The sequence below is a fragment of the Pleurodeles waltl genome, chromosome 5, assembly GCF_031143425.1.
Source record: "Pleurodeles waltl isolate 20211129_DDA chromosome 5, aPleWal1.hap1.20221129, whole genome shotgun sequence".
NCBI classification, from domain to species: domain Eukaryota; kingdom Metazoa; phylum Chordata; class Amphibia; order Caudata; family Salamandridae; genus Pleurodeles; species Pleurodeles waltl.
Window position 1 is genome coordinate 759,653,667 of NC_090444.1, and position 21,505 is coordinate 759,675,171.

Genomic DNA, 21,505 nt, shown 5'->3' on the forward strand with positions numbered 1-21,505 from the left:
TTAGCACACATTGCATGGAGAAATACAAATGTGAGTGGAAGCTCGAGTTACGTACTTCTTAAACGACTTCTTACTATATCCGTGAAAACGTTGCACGTGGTTTATTTGGTGTTTCGGTCGATAACTATACCAATGCGGATATAACGTTACACCCAGAGCATGGTTTGCCAAAGGTTTTACAACTAATATAAAAGGGAAGCAGACTAACTGTTCATTATAACACAAATCAGAATGCAAAACAACACGTTCCGGTCTTCCACGCACCTGACCCAACTGAAAGGATAAACGTCCAGTTAATAAATATTAGTAATAACAATAACTCATGCTTCCACTGCCCTTGGCACCCAGGTAGTTTCATGGCGCTGCAGCGAAGGTGAGTATTTGAACCCTCTCAAAAGGATGGAAGTCTGAACACCCTCGCCAGCTTTGGAACCAGCGACTTTCATTACGTAACTGCACCTCTCCATTGGTTTATTAACCCATTGAACCATCTTGGCCTTGAGCTTTGTCGCCCCACCTGCTGCTACCGCTCACTCAGATGTACAACCTTGTTCACTGTGGAATTTGGGACTTGTTCGCCCAAGGACGGAAGACACCCACCGTCCTAAGTCAATATTAAAAGAAATACCCCCAATAAGTGCACGCGGGAGTTGATGACGTACGGAGCACTCCCTTGGGAGCAGCAGTGACGTCTCCTTGCTCAGTAACCTGATTGCCTTTTGTGAGGCAGATCCTGGCTCTATAAAACAAGCCCCCGCCATGGATGAGCAGAGCAGTGTAGGGAAGAGGGCTGGCGCACCAGAGACGCGAGACTTCGGTACAGGGACCTGCGGCAAGAGGGGCCTCCTGCGCTGTCACCGCCGCCCAGATTCTCACCACCCACCGAGGGCGGGTTCAGCACCGCGGAGCCCGGACAGTTCCCTGCTTGAGAGCACGGGGTAGAGGCAGTCCCCTTCCCAGCCTCTCAAAGGTGGTGGCGGATCCAACCCACAGGGAACCAGGAGACCCACACTGACATTGTGAGTAGCTTATTCAAACTTTTTATTCACACAAACTACGATGAACAAATAAGAGCTGTTCGCGAACTTTTTTGAAAAAAATAGAAAGTCTGCTTTGGGTATTCCTTAGTAGGTAATAAGTCAGATCTTGAAAAGAGACCTCCACATTGACGCCTCTTTCAATACCTCGCTCGACTTGACTTGTGGCTTCACATGAAATTTCGCGCGAATCTGTGCACTGCACGAGACATTTTAAGATATATCCAGTGCTTTAAATGGACCGGTACTGAGTACCGGCACTTTTTTTATTTCAAAGGGGAGACTGAGTACCGGCACGTTTTTCCTTCAAGGGGGAGAGTACCTGCACTTCTTAAGGAAAACGTAATACTTTTAATTGGAGAGTACCGGCACGTCTCAGAAACTAGCAGGTACTCTGGTACAGATTATCTTGTCTTCTATATATTCCATTTCAAGCAATGAATATATCTACTCATGTTGAAGTGAATGTCACTTTTCGACGCGGTTGCACATCTAAGTTTTGTGCAGAGCACGGTTTTCATTATCCTCCACCACCAAGAATAAACGTTGGCAGTTTGAGATTTAGACACAGTGCTTAGCTTTTATGCGTAGAGAACTAAGCGCACCTTATTAACAATGTTATCTAGCTGCTTTATGACACTTTTTCACCCACTCCTCAAAGCGCTGTAACAACAAGTGTTACAGCTGAGCGTGCTGAAAGCTCGCTGATAGCACGTGTGGTGATCGGTCGAGCATGATTTGGAATCCAAGCTAGACAAACTCTGACTTCTATCTCTCCAAGTGGGTGCAATGCAGTGGATAGTAGTAACATGTCTTAGTTCCATAGCCAAAACGGCAGGAGTGTGGTACTAGAAACTATACGAAGACTTATTGTTATTACATTGTTAATAGCCACGTGCCTCCTAAACGTTAAAGAACAGTCGCTTTGCTGCTGGGCACAAAAATGGTTTAATTGAAAGGCTACCAGTATCATCCTCGCAGATGCTGGAATTTGAACTTTCTGGCCAGGCGGGCGCCTGTTTTGTGAAGAAGCACAGTCAAAGTTTACACATTGCGCTTTTTTCAGATTTAACTATAAAACACAACTCTGGTTCGATGACATTGTTGCACTTAGCAAGGGCGTGTGTCGCCTTCTATTGTATTGTGATAAACAAGGTCTGTGAGCGATGGGGAGCGTGAGTGTATGGGGGCATCACGCGGACTTAGACAGCATCCTCGCTTTTATACGTGAAATATTAAAGTTTCTTAGGCACACTACACCGATAGCATGTTTTCATTGATTAATTCTGCGAGTGGCGCTTGCGTACAACTGTGGGGTGGAGTGAGACTTTGATCCCCTCGCCCTACGGTACACGGACACCGCCCTCCGTTTCTACCCCTTCGCGTTCCCACCCCTCAACATGTCTCTCACTCCCCCATCTGTTTTGTTGCGTTTTGTTCCCACCTATAAGCACTCTGCCCACTCTCTTCTGTTCTATTTTGTCCGAACCTTTAAGCGCGCGCGCCTTGCCCTGTCCCACCACCAGGAAGTCTTCTGCGCATCTCACTTCGAGCGCTTAAAGGTGCAGCCGTGCATCTTCTCACGCCGCAGCGGCGCCCCAGACAGTGCATTACACGTGTGCGCTTATTGCATGAATTCTGGCTTTTGACTGCACATGGGAAGATGCGGGGGCTTGCAGGGTCAAAACGTAAACATTACGCTGCGCTGTGCTTTCCCCTGCTGCTTACAGCTGCTAAAACCGACACACATTCAAAGATTTGCTTTGATTCTTTTCAACAACTGATGCCATCAAAAAGCCTGACGTGCCCTGTTTCTCCTTTTCTCTGTTAGACCCTCAGCGATGGAGCACCGGAGCAGCGCGCAGTTGCTGTTGTCTTTCGCTCTCTTTAGCTTCCTTTACTTCCGGGCTCACGCGCTGCCGGCGCTGGGGACGTACTCAGCCATGAGGTAAATGTTACAACCAATACTGCAACATCTTGCCAACAGTGACCACGACCAAACTTCCCTGTTACGAGGAAATCTAGTTTTATGGCTAAATGTCAGCTTCAATTTAGATACTCTTCGAAAAAGTAAGGCGTCTGCAGTTTAGTTTGTAAAAATGAATAAATAAACGGGTCAAACTTTTCCGAGAGGCTGCCTCCCTAATGCCAGGATTGGCGAATACCAATGCTGTTTTGGCATGAATTCCAGGTTATGTCTCCTTCGTCCACCACTATACACTTGTGTCTTTATCTCTCTGAAGTTTCTTTTTCATCCATGTTTTCTCCCTTTGCCACTGTCTCACTAACGTTCTCTTTCTCCTCCCTCCTCCTCCACCCTATTCTGCCCATCGCTTTCTTGCTCTGGGCCAACGTCTTATAATGAAAAATAACTCCCTTTCCATAATAATGAGTGACAGTGCCATCCATTTGCAGCCACTGGCAACAATTAAGCACTGTATGCCCGCAACCTCTCTCAAGCAGAAATGACCAAATGTTCACAGCTAAGATGTAATTGTCACAACAAAAACTAAGGGGCAGATTTAGAGTTTGGGGAATTGATTGCTCCTTCACATTGTAATGGATATCCTGTCTGCCGTATTTCAAGTGCAATTGGATATAATGCTCTCATAATTAGGCGAACAGGATATCTGTCACTTTTGTGACAGAGTAACCTGCCCACCAAATTCCAAAGGAGGCTCTAAGTAGTCTTGTTTTGGAAACTTCTAAAGTGCTTGTTAAAGAAGCACAGTACTGTCTGGTGACACAGCCTTATAAGAATTTAGGTCTAACCTAGAATTTAGTCATATGCCAAAGTTCTCCAGCATTTGAAATACAATCTAATGATTGAATAAAATGCACCAGCTGAATTCCCTCTTCGTTACTGTCCCTACAACACAGGAAATTTAGCTCGTGTTTTGTTCCCTACATCATGTTTCCTATACAAAATGGGTTATAGTCAGCCACTGTCTATCTGCAATAGAGGACCTGAGATCTACAAACATATTCCCTAACCCCAAAAGGCAGTGATAACTGCAAACCTCTGGAGGTTTGAAAACACCTTAACTTTTGCTTTCTCACATTGGTGATCTATTTTGTTTTATTTAACATTCTTTCATCTATGTCATAACTCACTGCCTACCCAAAACATCATGGTGTCGCCTACCTCATATTGACATCTGTTATTAAACCTAGAGTTGAAGGCGCTAGGTAATAAAATGAGGACAAGCAGGTACTCTTTAGCCAAGTTTCACACAATCTTTTTGACTTTTTAGTTATTTTTTTTCCTCAAAATTAAATACGAATCCCTTCAAATGTAAAGATAATACACAGAATGCAAAAGTACATTGTAATATTTAATTTCAAGGTTTATAAGGGATGCAAGCGTAATAAATAGTTTTGTAGATCAGTGGTTCTTACATTTTCAACTCCTGTGGACCCCCACATAATCATTACTGTAACCCAGGGACCCTCATTAAATCATTATTGGAATCTTGAGACCTTCACTGTGCCATTACAGTAAGCTGGGGACACCAGTATGCATTTTGAATAAATTAAAACGCAAAACAATACACACAGTTTATTATCGGAATATAGCAATTAGCACCTGACAGGTGACATGGTAGCTTTTGCGCAGAGCAATGTGTGGCCCTTTTCAAAAGTTATGCTTGATCTATTTGAGCCAGTAACCATGTTCCTTTTGTTGGAATTTTCAAATTATGCAGCAGATGGTGGATTATGTAACAAATGTGGTAAATCCATAACTATGCTGACAGCCACCGGATGGCATACTTCCAGGGGTCTTGTGAAGAGGTAATTCACAAGACTTTGTACATTATTGTCTTATCATAAACTCAAGGAAGTGGACGCCAGAATGTTGTTGGTTCCCTGATCCTTCAGACCCTGAAAAATACATGCTGCAGAATTAAAACCGAAATCAGAGAACATCAAAATACTTATAGGAAAGTGATTAAACCAAACCAGTTGTAAAGCCTTACTCAAACATACCATTATTACTATGACTTTCTATAATGAATGGTAAGTTCCAGTAAAATCATAATTTAACCCAACTGCTGCGAACACTCCTTAGCATGGTACACAAATTAGCTAACTTACTCCAGTAACTGAAGCTGAATCTTCCTCAGTCTTTTACCCAAATCCTGGCAATACTTTTCAAGAGTAAATTTTTCTAGAATAGCATGGAATGCTCTCTTCCAGCTCACTCAATCATCTGTTTGCTCATATGCTTGCTCATAAAAAAGTTTTATTCCAATTGAACCCACATCAAACATCCACCTTTCTAGTATGAAGTTGCAACATATTTCCACATAAACATTGGGCTGTTTTTTGTTTCAAAAAATCCAAAATTTGCACGTTTTGTGAAGTTCATATTTCAAGAAAAAAATCACAAAAATAACTTTGAAGAATAAAATCCCAGCAAAACCTCACTTTTCATAGAAATATTGATGCACAATTGTTTTTACAGGACACTTCTTCCAAAAAGCAATGATTGTAAACTTAGCAGAATTTTACTGGTGACATTTAATTAAATTTAATCCACCCTTATCATAAAATATTCTTTGTCCAAGAAACTTAAACTCGCCCCAATGTTTACATATTGAAATTAAACACAAGACTTCATGCTTCACTGAAAGGAAACTACAACTTAAGAGCAACGTTTAGCAAGAAATCTGAGACAACTAAAGAGGATATTTAGAGTTTGCCACACGTGGGGCATTGTCTGCTGATATGAGATCAACACTTGGGTGAGGTACCCTGGTATGTGCAGATTAGATTCTCTACATGCAAGGCAGAAACGTTTGAATTGTAACTGTTACGTGAGCATGAGTTGTGTAGAGACATTGTAGATTTGGGGATGGGTCTCACTTTTAACAAGAGGAAGGCGAGGTAACCAATAGGAATTTGAGCTCCTTGGAGTTTGAAAAAGTTGTAGGATGGAACTCTATCATAAATGATCATACAGTTGCAGTATTCAGGGGAAGAGGAATCCTCTTCATCATGATATCAATAGTTAATGCATTGATTCAGAGAAAGCTGAGCCCTGTCTCTTTATTGATGCGAGTGAAGCCGACCACTAATTATCAGTGATCCTCGGCACCATCTTGTAGTTTGAGATTGATCTGGATATCATTGTATTCCCCCTAATAAAAAAGAATGTAGCTATTGAGAATGTTCTCATGGTACATCATGTAGATTTTGTAGAACAGCAACAGGTTTTATATATAGCAGGCAGGGGTCAGTTCTCTATCCTGATAGTACTTTAAATGTTGTCTACAGCCTTTACTAATATCAAATTTAAGTTAAATAGCGTTTACTGTTCACAGAAACGCACAAAACATAATTTAAACAAGAAAATAAGATTAAAAACAAAATAGAACTTTTTTACAATACTTTCAATCTTGTTGCACAGTTTTTACCTCGGCACACTTACACCACCTCTCTTTGTTGCTGGCAGGTTTGTATTTTCCTGCTTGTAATACGTATAGTTTATTTTAAGCAAACAAATCAAGTAAACCTATCCAACACCAATGCCAGTCAGGCACATGACCGTACACACCTCCCCATGGTTGCCATCTTTCTTATCTTTTAAAGCATATATTATGCAAAATATGGCTAACTACAGTTATTTGCTGAAGAAACACAATTGTATCTTGAGGTAACACAAATCCAAAAAGAATGTGATAAGCTCCACTACAGGAGATTCACATTGGTTTGTATCAAGTTTGTCCTTTAACCTTTAAAAATCCCTTCTCTATTTCTATCATTGCAGTATTAATGTAGCAATTATATATTGCACAGCTCTCCTGCTGCATGACAACTGTTGGTTTCAATGATCCACACTGTTCTATTGCAATGCAACATGGTCACTGAGGTTGTCATGTTTGCTCCAGTGAATCTTCTGGTAGGTATTTCACTCTGGAGATACTCAGGAGATTGTGGTACCGCTAGTTTGAGATCATTTTGAAAGTCATATGTCATAATGTTTCAGAACTTGTTCCAATATCAGTCTGTGAAGAAAGGTATCATCTCTTTTCGTGCATACCCATCTACTCATAGTAGGGGGACAACTAGAATGAGAAATGTGTCTAGGGGACACACTCTAAAGGACAAGCAGCACTGTCTACACTGAATAAAGTACACAGAGAAAGAAACAAGCACAATTACAGCTCCTAAAGTATAGACTCCTGAATCTTGCAGAGCTTAAGCTCACTAACGGATCACCAAACCATACCATGTTCCCAGGCTTAGATAAAAAGCCTGAAACAGCGCTCCCAGTTGTTGATATATTCCCACTTTTAGGGAGCAATAACTATACAGCAAGGAAAATAAAAACAACAGAAAGCAATGTAATACACTTTTCATACGGTACAAGCACATTGAAAAAGTACTTTAGTTTATAAATGCTTCTTTAGGATTGCCCCCGCCAGCCAGTCTTTCCGGGTTGTCTCCCCAGACAAAAAAAGGATAGTGAATTCACTACCGGCAATAGGCAACCTAATTACTGTAACACAGTCTATAACAATAGCCCCCAGCAGAAAGACACCACCACCTCAAACAAATACACAACACTGCAGCTCGACAAGACACCATACAATCTAACTGAAATATAGAACCTCTCAATTCATTTCCACACATGATGCCCATGTCAGTTACTGCTGAACATGTTTATACTTAACCTGTCAACAGTGGGGGACGCCATACATTATGACTGTCCAATATATTTTATCATGCAATTGTATTCTTGTGGAAAACCTGATAAATGAGTTTCAAATATTTTGTATGCTTTCAGTTTTTTTGCCTCTACACTGTGGATGAACATTTTATTTGTAGAAGCCTTTGTTCGAGCAGAACGTCCTGAGTCAGCGCACCACTTTAGAAATTGTATGGAGAATGGAAAATACTCTGACATGTTATCCTGAATGGTTTTGCACACAGAGGCATATTTCATGTATAATTTTCACGCAGACAAGGCTCCAGTGGTTATTCGCCTGATACTCATTACCCTTACAAGTATTTAGTATGGGAAATATTTTTGCAGTTGTGTATATTATATTTTACACTAAAACGACTTTGCTTCTGGAACCCACTCAACTTACTACTGAGATCATTTACTGTCCTGCTATAATTTCAGAAAGAATTAAAAATACAGCGATTTTAGATGTGTTGTGGCATGGTTCACCGCTAATACATATTTAGTATGGCAGTTGGAGAAGCACACATAGCAACTTCTGTTGTTTGTGCACTATGGAATGTTTAAAACAATAAATAAATACATATAAATGTTAAATACAGTGAGTGGCCTTCAAAACATTCCTTCATTGGCATCTGCCTCTTGCTGAAAAAATAATGGGAGTCAGCTGAAATAACACATCCTCTTTGAGTGAACAATTGGTTCTGCTTCATACACTTGACCTGCTGGATAACACATAACATAACATGCAACTGATTAATGCATCTATCTTGTCGATGGAAATGCCCCAATATTTGTCAAAATGTTATGTGAAGTAGGGCTAGTAGTCTTCTTTTGCAGGGTCATAAATCTCTATTAAAGTGCAGTTAATATTTTCTGCAGTGTTGTATGTTGTGAAACCTTTTATTTGTACTAAAGAAATGAACACAACATGCAATACACCGAGCAGCATATTTACCAATGTTTCATGTAAAGCAGGGCAGTAAGCAAAGTTACTGCATTGCATGAAATGGAGAAAGCAGTAATGTGCCACATCTCCTAAGGTACGGCACACATCTGCTCCCTCTTATCGTTTGCAAGTGTGTGCTGTCTAGTGCCTACGCAGGCACCCTGGTGCCATGCCTCTAGGGTGCACTCATTAAGGCCTGGGTGTATGTTGATCAGTAAGGAATTTCTTCCGGCGCAAAACAATCCTTCGAGGAAATCTCCTCGATCTATGTGGGCTGCAGATTGCAGAACAGGTGAATAGAGAAAATAATGAGTTGAAATAAATATATTTTTCCTCGTTTGACTCTCTGTGCTAGGTGCATCATTTTGGTGGATCCCCAGGTTAACTGTCTTTAGAAATTCTGGGGTTGCATCAAATTCCATGGGTGGATGCACAAAAATGCCCATGTTACAACCATGGAATGCCTACCACAACAAATTGCAACACATCGAAGTTTCAGAGTTTCTCTTTTTTCTTACAAAGTCATGCAAGCCGGCACAAATAGCTCCTTGTATTGCTTTGTAATTACCATTTAAGGACCTGTGTTGTCTTGCAATAACTGCTGCCATGCAAGGACAACAGAAGTCCTTTATGAATCTGACACAGAATTTTGAGACTTCACGTCTTTACATGTCCCTTCTACTGGTGTAAAAACGTTTCTTGGTCTAAAACAGAGGCTTGCAAACTTTAATGACAATTGAGCACATGACTGAGCACACTAATCATCAACTACAATAGAACACAAAGGGCCTTTGTATTAACTTTTTTTTCAGTAATAAAAAAAAATCCAAATTAAGGTTTGCAACCACAAAACAGGGTTTTCCTTTGTATCAGTTCTATTTTAGAAACTGGTAAAGTTTTACCGACTTCTAAAATGGGATTAATTCTAGATACCGATTCAGTATTTGGAAGGAGCATTTTCACGTCACTTTGAAATATGGAATTTGTAGGCAATGTGTCTATATTTTGTGACCCTAAGTCTAGTTGCAAACTATTGAATCATTGCCTGATTTGGGGTGGTAGCTCTTCTGCAAGAGGTCCTGAGGCCTCTTTGGACCTCTTCTACCTTGTGAATTGTGGAAAAAAGTTTCTGTGAAAGTAGACAGTGATCCAGGGGACTGGGGCCAACTCTCAGAGAAATTTGTAAAAACTGATAACTTTATATATTTTTTTTAAGCAGCCTTTTATCTTTGATGCTGCTTAACAGTTGCTTCTTCATTTAAACACAATCACAGACATGATGGTCTGCTGACCTTTGCAGGACACCATCTCTGTGATTGTAACCAATCAGAGTGAGTCTCAAATTGTGACCTACCTAATGAATATTAATAAGGTGGGTTGAATTGCGAAGCAGTTCATTTCAGAATTTAGCAAGCTGACCTCTTACTACATAGGGTGGATCGCAACATGAAGTACTGCTTGACCAGTGTGATGATACCTCTGCCCAACGTTCCTGCCTTTCTCTTTCTAATCCTTTTTATTGCCAATTCAGAAATGGCTGCATGGGTTAACTAGTCACAGATTTAATCAACAATGATGTCTCATACTGAATCTCAGAGCTTTACTTCGGACTCCACATTGAACCTCAAACTTTCTGTTATGAAACTTCATCAATCCTATTTTTTCCACCTTCACTAGTTAAAACATTCTAGTTGTACACGCTATCAAGGATCTGAAAACAGTTGTCCAGGCATATTTCATCTCAGTCATAGACAATGAGAATGCTCTACTCTGGTGAAGTTAGGCAAGTCCTCCTTGTCCTGTTTAAATGCTTTGCTATATTCAACTCCTCCATCAGGCTGGTCATAGTCACCCATTATAATGACCACATACCCCTGCAATCTGTCTTGGTAGTCTGGGTTATCTAGCTCAAAGGGTGGTTGTCCTTGGAGGGCAGATGTTCTCCTTCTTTGCTAGATATAGACTTCTGCACAAATGGACACTTTTGGCTCAGAATTCTACAAGAGTCTGCCACCACATAGTAGAACTCTCATCTAGTGAAACTCATTCTGTCTGTTTTCACTTTAGGAAGCCGTTGAAAGCTGTTGTTGAGCTTTTCACTGAACCTATACATACGCATAATTGAACAGCTTATTTATGTGTTCTACACATTATTGTTAAGATGAGGAGTATTATTATTAATATTATTACCCTTAATATTATTATTATTATTATCATCATCATAATCTGTATTTTCGCTTCCTTTTTTGCAATTTTGAAAGTTCGTAAAGGGCTCTGACTCCTATGGCATAGTATGTACTCATATGCTCTAAATAAAAGTGAAGAGTCATTTTTTAAATTTATTTTAGTACTGACTAACAAACACTGAAAATTAAAGTCATGTGATCTCCTTCCTATTTTAAAATGTATTCTCATATTCACATGAAATAGTTTTACTGGTGTTATGAGCATTTTAGGAGAAACATACTTATAAGACTTGTATGCATACATAGTAGTCAGATAATAAGTTAATTCCTACTCTATACATGGAGTGCTGGAACTGTAGTTAAAGCAGATGCCTAGAATACTTCTTCATCACAACACTTAAATACCATGTTCGTTATGTTTATTTTTGGTTATCTATTTAAAATAAGATTGTATCCATGACTCCAATTTCTAACCTAAAAACGGCACTTACCACATTTTTGTTGGACATGCCCCTCTCTGCAGGGTCACCCCAAACATTTTGTTTTCAACCCTCATTTTTTCTGAACCCATTTTTTCTGGCCCTTGGGACTCTGTGCACTTTACCACTGCTAACCAGATCTAAAATGCTTATGCTCACTCCTTAAAACAAGGTAAAACTGTCCTAAACCTGATTGGCACATGTCATTTATTTATATATTCCTATAAAGTGGTACAACATTAACCAGGGTCTGTAAATTGAATGTTACTAGTGGGCATTCTACACTTGTTTTCCTTCAACATAAGTAGCCTTTTAAAACATGTTTTAAACAGACAACATAACCTGAGAAAAATAAACCTAAACCTCCCTTTTTTATACGTATAAGTCACCACTAAGGCACACCCTAAAATGCCCAATGTGCAGAGTGCAGTCTCTTTAAAAAGTTGGACACATACTTTTAGGTTTTACCTGTCTTGGAAGTGAAGAACTCCAAAATGTGTTTTTTGCTACTGTGAGGCCTACCTCATCCATAAAACATGGTACCTTATTATATTTAATAAGTGATAACCTTTGTTTGGAAATAGGTAGAAAAGTCATATTTGGTGTCTAAAGAATTGTAATTTAAAATCCTGCTAATCATAAAGCCAGATTTTGTGTCACAATCCTGAAAATGCCACTTTTAGAAAGTTGACATTTTCTTGTCCTAAACATTTGGTGCCAGAAGCCTATTGACTCTGATTAGAGTGACAGTTGATATTTGTATATTCCACCTAGACAGTGTAACAATGGGGGACTAGATGTTGGCAGGATGGACCATCCTACCAGGGTGGGAGAGTCAGAGCTGTCCCCCTGTCCCATTTACATTTCACAGAGGCTGCCTCAGCACACTCACAAAGAACTTCACACTAGTCTTTTGTGACCCCATATTTGTTGGAGCCAGGGCAGGGAGGAAGGAAATTCCAGAACCATCTGTGTTGGCAAAACCCTGGAAGTTTCTTCTACTTTAAAACTAGCATCAGGCATAAAAATAGGACTCTGAGACTCATTATTTTTCTCTCCTGGACTGCGGAGGACCCTCAGAAGGACTGTCTTGTACTTCACAGGACTGTCCTACTGCTTGAGACCTGCTTTGTACATCAGAGGACTGCCCTGCTGCTAGCAGAGGGCTGCCCTGCTGATTGAGGCCTGCATTGTAACCTCCGAGAACTACCCTGCTGATTTAGAACTGCCTTGTTGCTTAATCCCAGGACTTCTGGATGGACTCCAAGGGACAGTTGGTTGTCCTCTGTTCTGAGCTACAGGGACACAAGAATCTTGAGAGGCCTCCCTGCAACTGCCCAGCTGACCTGCTACAACTGGCCCTTCCTGGACCTACAACTGGAACTGCATGGACCAATAACTGGACCTGCATGAGCCCTGCTGGCCCATGCTGGAGTGAGTCCCCAATCTCCAAGAGGTGCCGCACCAGGACACGTACCATTGGGTGGCATCACTTGAGCTCCTCCTGTGAAAACCTGAAGTTTTTAACTTTGTAATTCAGACTTTTTAAAGGTAACCTTTATAGGGGGCTAACCTGGTCCCTGTATCCAGTCCACATTCCATGGTGGTTTACCTGAACCTGTGATTTTGTCCCAGTCTTGCTTGACCAAATTCCCACAGTTAGCACTTTCTACTTCTTGTGCTATTTTTACTTAACCTTTAAGACTGCATATCTTTGGTTCCACTGATTAGAAGTAGTTCGTTTTGGTGTCATCTTATTTATGACATTGCACTTTATTTGTCTGAATTAGTGTGGGATTTTCCATGTGTTGTGTTTTCAATTTCTTACCATTTGTGTGCTGCATAAATACTTAACTCGGTGCCTCTAAGGTGAGACTGACGGCTTTTGTGCTAAGCTACTTTGAGGGTTTAGCACAGGTTAATTTAGTGACTTTTGTGGTTCATCATAACAAGTATTGTGGTTGCTTCTTGAGAAGGGTTTTAACACTTTTCAATCAGTAACCCAATTCCTTGCAGTTTTTAAGCAGGTGAGTTATTGATTCTGCTCTGTTTATGAGAAATAATTTTATGAACAAATTGGTGCATGTATTCAGACTTATGGATATTAAGACACATAGGGGGTCATTCCAGTATTGGCGGGCGGCGGGCGCCGCCTGCCAAGCGGAAACCGCCAATTGGCCGCTCTGCGGTCAAAAGACCGCGGAGGCCATTCTGGCTTTCCCGCTGGGCCGGCGGGCGCCCGCCAAGGGAGCGCCCGCCGGCCCAGCGGGAAAGGCCCTGCAACCCAGAAGCCGGCTTGCAGGGGTGCAGGGGCAGTTGCACCCGTCGCGATTTTCACTGTCTGCTAAGCAGACAGTGAAAATCATGCTGGGGCCCTATTAGGGGGCCCCTGCACTGCCCATGGCAGTGGCATGGGCAGTGCAGGGGCCCCCAGGGGCCCCACGACACCCGTTCCCGCCATCCTGTTCCTGGCGGTAAAAACCGCCAGAAACAGGGTGGCGGGAAGGGGGTCGCAGCGCCGCCATGGAGATTCAGCCCAGACAGGGGAAATCCGGCGGGAAACCGCCGGATCCCCTTTTCTGACCGCAGCTTTACCGCTGCGGTCAGAATGGGCAGGGAAGCACCGCCAGCCTGTTGGCGGTGCTTCCGTGGTCATCCACCCTGGCGGTCGATGACCGCCATGGTTGGAATGACCCCCAAAGTACCCGATTCACAAAGTTTTAGTGTGACAGAATTCTGGTGGCACACCTCAATTCCAGTAATAAGCCAAGAGTGAACCAGTAGTACTCTTGGTTTACTCCTGAGATTTATGAGTAACCTGGGAGTACTATAAGAATAAATTGGATCTACTCATGCACCAAAATGCGATAAAATATTTTTTCCAACGTTTTTGGGAACTTCGGTTTGGAGGTTCTAAAACGTACATGGCTAGCCCCAAGAGATTGGATGGCCGTGACTACTCTGGTTACACTGTTGTGATACTTTCAATTGTTCTCTTCTTTAACACTGCTGTAAATAAATTCTGTTCTATGATCTTAAAAGATGTTCCTGCTATTGAACACTTAAATATTTCTTATTACCTTTATACAATGCCATCCACTGTATTTATGCACTGTGGACTATCTTTTTGACGCTTTCCTAATAAAAAAAATGGCAAAAACACCCCACCAGTCCATTTATATACAATTTGTGTACTGAATTAATACAGACAGACTAAACGGAAGTTTAAAAAACAGATTCTTTAAATTTATTACTTTATATTCTGCTCCGATTAAAACTGCATCTGGTATAATCAAATAACTTGTCTACATCCACAATGCCAGCCATTCAGGAATGGCCCTCTTCAATGGCATGATCAGTAAGTGTGAGCTGATGAAATACATTTTCTTTAATCTTTTAACCACTAATAAATCCTTTCTGAGCATCATAATTTACTGAAGGTAGGATTTCCTGCTCATGTTTACTTGCTCTTTCCCAAAATATGCTTGCGGATCCTCCGAATCTTTCAGATAAAGAGTTTAAAAAAAGCAAGAAGTAATTCCTGTCAGAAGGTTGGTATTAATACTCTGCTACCTGGTCTTAAATCAGAATTTAAGATGCATACTCTTTAGAGGATTGTTCTGCTCCTATAGAGCCAAGCCTTACAGGATTCCCATTAGCCACACCCTTAATGATTCCATTCATCTTTAAGTCCAGAGGTCTCTGAAAAGGTGAACACTTTTTGTAATACAAAAACTATCTATTAACCTGTCTCTTAAATCTGTAAATCAATCTTTAAAAACATATAGCTGTGAGTAGAAACTCCATTAATGATAAAATGCAGCCTTTGGGAACGATGTCCTATATTCCTTTAATCAAGACAAAGGGCCTGATTTGGAGTTTGGTGGTTTGTACCCCATCTGCTAAGCTCAGGATCCACCTGAGCATCAGATGTCTATTGGTGGTACCACCTTTGGCTCTTTTGGTGGAAGGTTTAGTCCGATTGTCTGACTGAGTTCTGCACATTGCGTGAGGGTATGACTCTACTGTCTTTTTTTAGTGCTGAGGTCTGATGTTCTTTTCTATTGTTCATCACAACCAGCGTAAACCAGAGAATGAGTAATAATGAATCCCACACCCAAAGAAAACACCTGTTGGGTGAAGAGGTTCTCAGCTATTTATTTTTCAAAAATAAAGTCCCACTTTGGGATCTTGTTCTTGAAAAACAAAACATTTAACTCATGTCCATTCAAACCAAATGCGGCTATCCACTCAACAGAGATTACCACAGGAAGAACGATGATTTCTAAATATGGTGGTACTCTATCTGGCAGGGTGGTGGATATAATGTCCTCCACCACCAAAGGGGACAGACTACATACCACCAAATTATAAATCTTTCTGGTATGTTTCAAGACCTTTTATCCCACCTCTGCTTTGCTGATCTACAAAACTTCAAAACATCTGCTAAATGCTTAGCCGTTAGTTTGTGCAAAGAAAATATTCCTTAACTTGTCCTGTTTTATGTTGTTGAGATTCATGTGGTGCTTGTGCCTGCTTGAGACCAATGGTATGATAAAGGATTCATGAAGATCTGTATTCACCTGCTTCAGCTCCGTGATTTTCCCCCACATTGGTTCTCTTCCTTCTTGCATCTTCCTTCATAACAAAATCCATGATAAAAGCTCTATGTAGGTCCAAGGAAATGCCTGGAGTTTTATCAAGTGTTATTTGTCGGCAGAAGCTCAATACATTGAGTTTTGAAATAAGAAGCAAAATAACTTGTGGGCAAAATAGAATGATTCAAAGGGTGTCACATTTATTTTATACTTCCCTCATTTGATGCTGTTAAACAAACTTCCATATAAATGTGTCTCTTTCTGTTTATGTCAACTACGAGAATAACTTGACATTCCAAACTATAAGCTTTTAGTGCATATTTTTATGAAAATAAGAAAGTGTGTTCAAAACACACAACCACTACCAGGGGTGACTCTAACAATCCGGGGATTCATAGACAGCATAAAAATGACAGAGACAAGAAGTGGTGTTCTGTGATATTAAGTGCAGTCTTAGGCATATAAAAGAGAAAAGTTTTACTTTTACATCACTTCATTTACTCCTATTTCAGCACTGATAAAAGTACAAAAAATGCACATTGTTTAGTTTCTTATGTATTTCATTTTGTTCCCCTGTCTTAGTAGATAGCAGCGTATTTGACAAGGTATATATTCCCAAGTCTTTGTTAGAGGAGTATACAAGGCAGCCTTTCTGACAAAGTAAATATTCATAAGATGTAACCATCAAGAAACAAGAAAAACATAGCATGAATTTGAGTATAGATTGTAACAGGAGAGAATGGCGCCTACGAAGTTATGGTTTTCTTAGCTTTTCAATTGAAAGTGCATTTTTTGTTTTTCTTATAACATTGGGACCATTTGAAAAATGTGCCCAAACCTTTCCAAAAAAGATTATCCATTTTGACTTCTTCATGGCAAGATTTATGCAGAACTGTTAAGCTGGGGCCAAAAAGAGGAGAGGAGATGGTCTCAAAAGTGACAATTCCTATTTTAACTCCAAAAGGATTGTTTAATCCTTGAAACAGAAAGTATGACTGAATGGAAATTCCACTAAACCTGATATGAAAAGAGATGTTAAGTCAAGGGAGTGCCTTTCCTTAGTTTGGTATACATCCAATCAGTAGGGTTTGAGAAAATAGCTTTTATAACGTGCAGTCTGGGAATGAAGAAGTTACATTTTGGAGATATCTGGACCGTTAATCAGCAGATTTGCAAATTAATGGAGGATTCATGGATTCAGTGAAAAAATAAAGGCACACCATTGGACTTGGGAGCTTTTTATCTCATTGTCCATTGTGGATTTGTGAATCTGCTCTTTGATTGGCTGACTATCACAGAAGTATTTGTTCTAAGGCTGCTTTTACCCAACATGGTCAACTGAGCACTGTGGTGAGGAAAATCAAATCAAAAGACGGCATAAGGGGGCACGGTGAGCGTACCCTGAACCCAAGGCCCACGTGTTTTCCTCTCATTGCAAACATTGGCTTGTAACATTAAGACAGAAGTTTGCATCCTTATAGAGTTTGATTACATTTTTCATTCAAATATATGATGTGGCTAGAGAAGTGCATCTTTGTTTCTGCTGATGGAACTTGAGTCTGCAGAACTGAGTCAGCATGTAGCTGAGTCATTGCTCTCAGGCAGGTCCCAAGTAAGAAATGAAAGAATTTATTGCTTGTCTTTGAAGTGAGGCATTTGCAGCTAGACACTGGACGGAGAAAGAAAGTTTGTCCCAATTCAAAAATATTTAGCTATGAGCAGGTTTGACTTACTCTTGTAGTACTCTTGACTTATTCTTAATTTTAAAATGAAGTCAGCAGAACTGTTGGCTCACTCAGGGGAATTAGTAGCAAGCCAGTAGTACTACAAGCACAATCTTTGTGAATCTGTCCCTTGCACATCCAAGAGTGTTGCTGAACGTGTTGTGTGTCCACATTCAGGACCAGAACACAATGGTACGGTGTGGAAGGATTGGTTTGTAGGTCGTTTCTGGCATAAAATAACTGCCTTAAGTAAAAACTGGGTTGTTTTTACCCTATGCCAGCACTGATGACAGAATTAACTTTTTTTTCTTGAATTTTGTGAATCTTCTATATTCTTCTGGAAAAGAAAAGCTAAGGTGATATTGGTATTGTTAGCTGTTCAGCTCTCAAAGAAATTTATGTGATTTCTAAAATCTTGAAGCTGTTTAAGGCATCTAGGAGTGAAAAAAGACATGAATGAGTATATTTTTAACACACGTGAAATTACAGTTGTCCCATAGTGAGTAATTCAATCACTGGGTACCTAAGCAAATTAAAAAAACTCACCCTTTACCATTTACTTTCACAAAGCTTTTCGGCTAATATTGGTATCTAGATAAGGGAACGTTTGTTTTTTATTCAGAAAAACACCAAAGAGAAGCGTATGTTTTTTTAGGGTAGTGATTGTTTACTGCCTGGCTGTGAGTTTAGCCCGCTAACAATCTGTCAGCGTTTTCCCACTTCCTCACTCTCCCTAAGTAAAATTTTCAGCAAGTATGTGTGATGACAAAGTCAGTGAGGATTCCAGACTCTTTTTGTGATCAAAGCATTTTTAATTGTGGTGAGCGTTGTCTTGGATAACTCCACAGGGTCTGCATTTCTAATCTGAATTCCAAGTTATCAACAAAAATCAGCATTTGCTGCTTGCCTGTGTTGTCAACGATAAATAGAACAGCCCTGAATGTCGTGTTATTTGAAAAGTATTTATCCAAAAAAACACCACGTAAAAATTAGATTACCCTTAGCCCCTTTTAAGAAGCATTGTGAGCTAATTGGTCAATAGTTTGTACTGGTGTCAAGACTAATAGATGTTTTTCCCGTCTGTGCTTCAATAGGTTGGGGAATAGAATACCTTTCGATGGAGGAAATGAAGCTGACCAGTCCCCAGGTTCACTGAAAGCTGATGCAGATATTTTGCAAAATACTTTGCCAGAAAATGATAAACTATATTTTGATATGTCAAGAGCAATAGGCAGGTGCGTATTTTGACATACTGCAATACAATATATGATTTTCTATTAAATCTATCTATCTATCTATCTATCTATCTATCTATCTATCTATCTATCTATCTATCGAATCTAGCTATCTCTGTCTATCTTTTTATCTACTTGTCTGTAATGTGATTGATTGATAGCTGTCTATTTTTATAGCCAAGGCCATAATTCATAAATCACCATCATATCCATCTATCCATTCCTTGTTCCATCTATCCGCCCATCCGTCCTCTGAATCCCAGCTGTTGACCTATTCCAAATCTCAGTTGCCATTGCATCCAGAACTATGGATACAATAGAACAAGATGTCTAGAAAGCTTCTCAGAACTAGCACAAAATCAAGAGGCATTGGTTCAGAACTCCTAAACCTCAAGATTCAGTCAAGGGAATGATTGCTCAAAAACTATTGACTTGATTATTATTTGCATTTTTAGGATGATTAATGTTCTTAGTTCCAGGTTGTTATATAAAACTGTATTTTGCATTTAATACCCTTTGTAATATGCAGAGAATCCAACAGTATTACTGGAGAAGCACTTCATTTTTAAATTATGACCTGCTCCATAACTGTCCGATAGACAGACAGTCACACTGCAAAAGGCCATACTTATATGTATAAGGACCGGCCATTGACCATAATGAACTACACACTTATTATTTTCACTCCACACTTGCCTTGATCCTGAGGTAGGATGTACCGCACATCACATATAACTGCACTTTTAAATTTTTGATTCACTCGCTTGAAAGTAGCTATACACGGTACTGGGACCTGTTCCCTTTGTGCAATTATCCTTGCAGAAATGGTGCTTGTCTGGCTTTTCTCATGTGTTACAAATACTGTGTAGGAAAGATATGTTTGTAAGCACTTATACATTTTGGAGTTATGATCAAGCGAATGTATAAATTAAGTATGTCATAGGGTGTCAGAAATGGAAAACATTTACTCAGGAAACCCACTAAATCCCACTAAAGGGGAAGAGCCTTGAATGACAAATACAAGGGACTAAACCATAACCAACTTTCCTGGGGAGCTAAGTCCCTAAGGTGTGTGTTAAACATGCATTTACACACACACAAACACACTTTTCAGAGTTTCAAATGGTGTAGAAGAGATACAGCACTCTGGGATGTTATGTGGTCCCATAGCATCTCCTTTATTGCAATTCTTGCAGGCACAAAATCATTATAGCCATATGCACACAAGCTTTCAGTATACCATTCAATTTCTCAACTGATTCTTCCTCTTGGGAATCTTTAAAAACGTCACCTCTATGTCCTTTGTGAGCCCACACACATTTCCTTACAGACTAGCTGAACTCCATTGTTTCTTACTATGGTTTTTGGTATTTCTTTTCTTTCAAACTCCTCTGCCAAACAAATTAGTCACCACCCAGGTATTAATCACACTCACACATTGCCTTCTAATCCATTTGTGTAGTCCACCCAATTAAACATTTACAAAATGTCTTGAAAGGCCCTACTTTATCTAAAATGAACTTTTTGCATGGTTTCACCTGTATGTCCTCCACAGACAAAGGAACATTTTAAGTAGCCTTACTCTTACTCTGTACACTAATCCCCAGAATGTTCTTACTAACTATGGGAAGTGGAGAAAGATTTCAATGGTAAACAGGATACTTTCTCCTTGGTTACTACATATCACTATAGGGCTGTCCTAGAACCCATTTTAACTAGTCAGCATTTGGCTACACTCAAGATCTTAAAGGTAAGACCTCAGGTTTTGTTCACCATCACATACCCTATTGGTATCATGCTTCATCATCAGGTCACATCCTGGTTTCCATTAAACAGGATGGGCTCAACCACATTCCAAGGAGCACTTCTGACATTATATTCAATGGGATCTCCTAGTGGGAAGTTAACACCCCAGTATCCCTTTAATATTGGGTGCCTCTTGTATGGTTGAAATATTAGGTGAATGTTAAAGGAATTTAGTATCTCTACACTGTAATATATGTTGACATGTTTCAGCCCTCGTGTTTAGGCCCTCAAGGGGGTCAGGGCCTTTGTCAGGTGCAATGTGGATGCCTGCTATTCAATTGTCACAGTGTCTAATGTCCTAGTTTTAAAATTAAAGGTCTTTGTCAGACAACACAAGGACATATATCATATATGCAGGCCAGAGCAGGATGAGAATAGGTACTGCCAGTGGCACAGTACCCTTGGAGTGAGTGTGGATCTTGGAGTGAGTGTGACTATAGAGGATATATCCCTATAGGCATCCTAACAAGCAAGCCCATCTTGGCTCCACATCTTCTACTTAAAGCAAAAAGGAGATGTAGATGATCAGTTCTATATCTTGTAGTTATCAGATCTACCTCTGAGCAAATACAAAAACATGGAGCAGCCTGCTACATATTCCTTGCAAATATATCTAGGAGTATTCGATGTGCTGGATTTAAGTATCATACATGAACCTACTTAAGAGTAGAGGACCTGCCCTTGTCTGGCAGGTTTTAAATATAGAAAAAAAGTTTGACAAGTTCATCTAATTTTGTATGCAGATGAGCACACAAAACAATGGAATAGAAAGAGTATAGACCAATTGCCCATAGTTCTGA

At 40.1% G+C, this 21,505-nt stretch overlaps 1 protein-coding gene across 1 annotated transcript in view; it reads left to right on the forward strand.

Moving 5' to 3' along the window:
* Nucleotides 1-769: 769 nt before the first annotated feature.
* The window catches only part of VIP (vasoactive intestinal peptide), a 61,730-nt gene continuing 40,994 nt past the window's right edge, over nucleotides 770-21,505 (forward strand). The window contains exons 1-3 of the mRNA XM_069234724.1: nucleotides 770-1,019; nucleotides 2,869-2,985; nucleotides 18,759-18,899. Of these exons, the coding sequence (XP_069090825.1) occupies nucleotides 2,879-2,985; nucleotides 18,759-18,899 (248 nt within the window). The 5' untranslated portion in view covers nucleotides 770-1,019; nucleotides 2,869-2,878. The remainder of the gene's footprint in view (nucleotides 1,020-2,868; nucleotides 2,986-18,758; nucleotides 18,900-21,505) is intronic.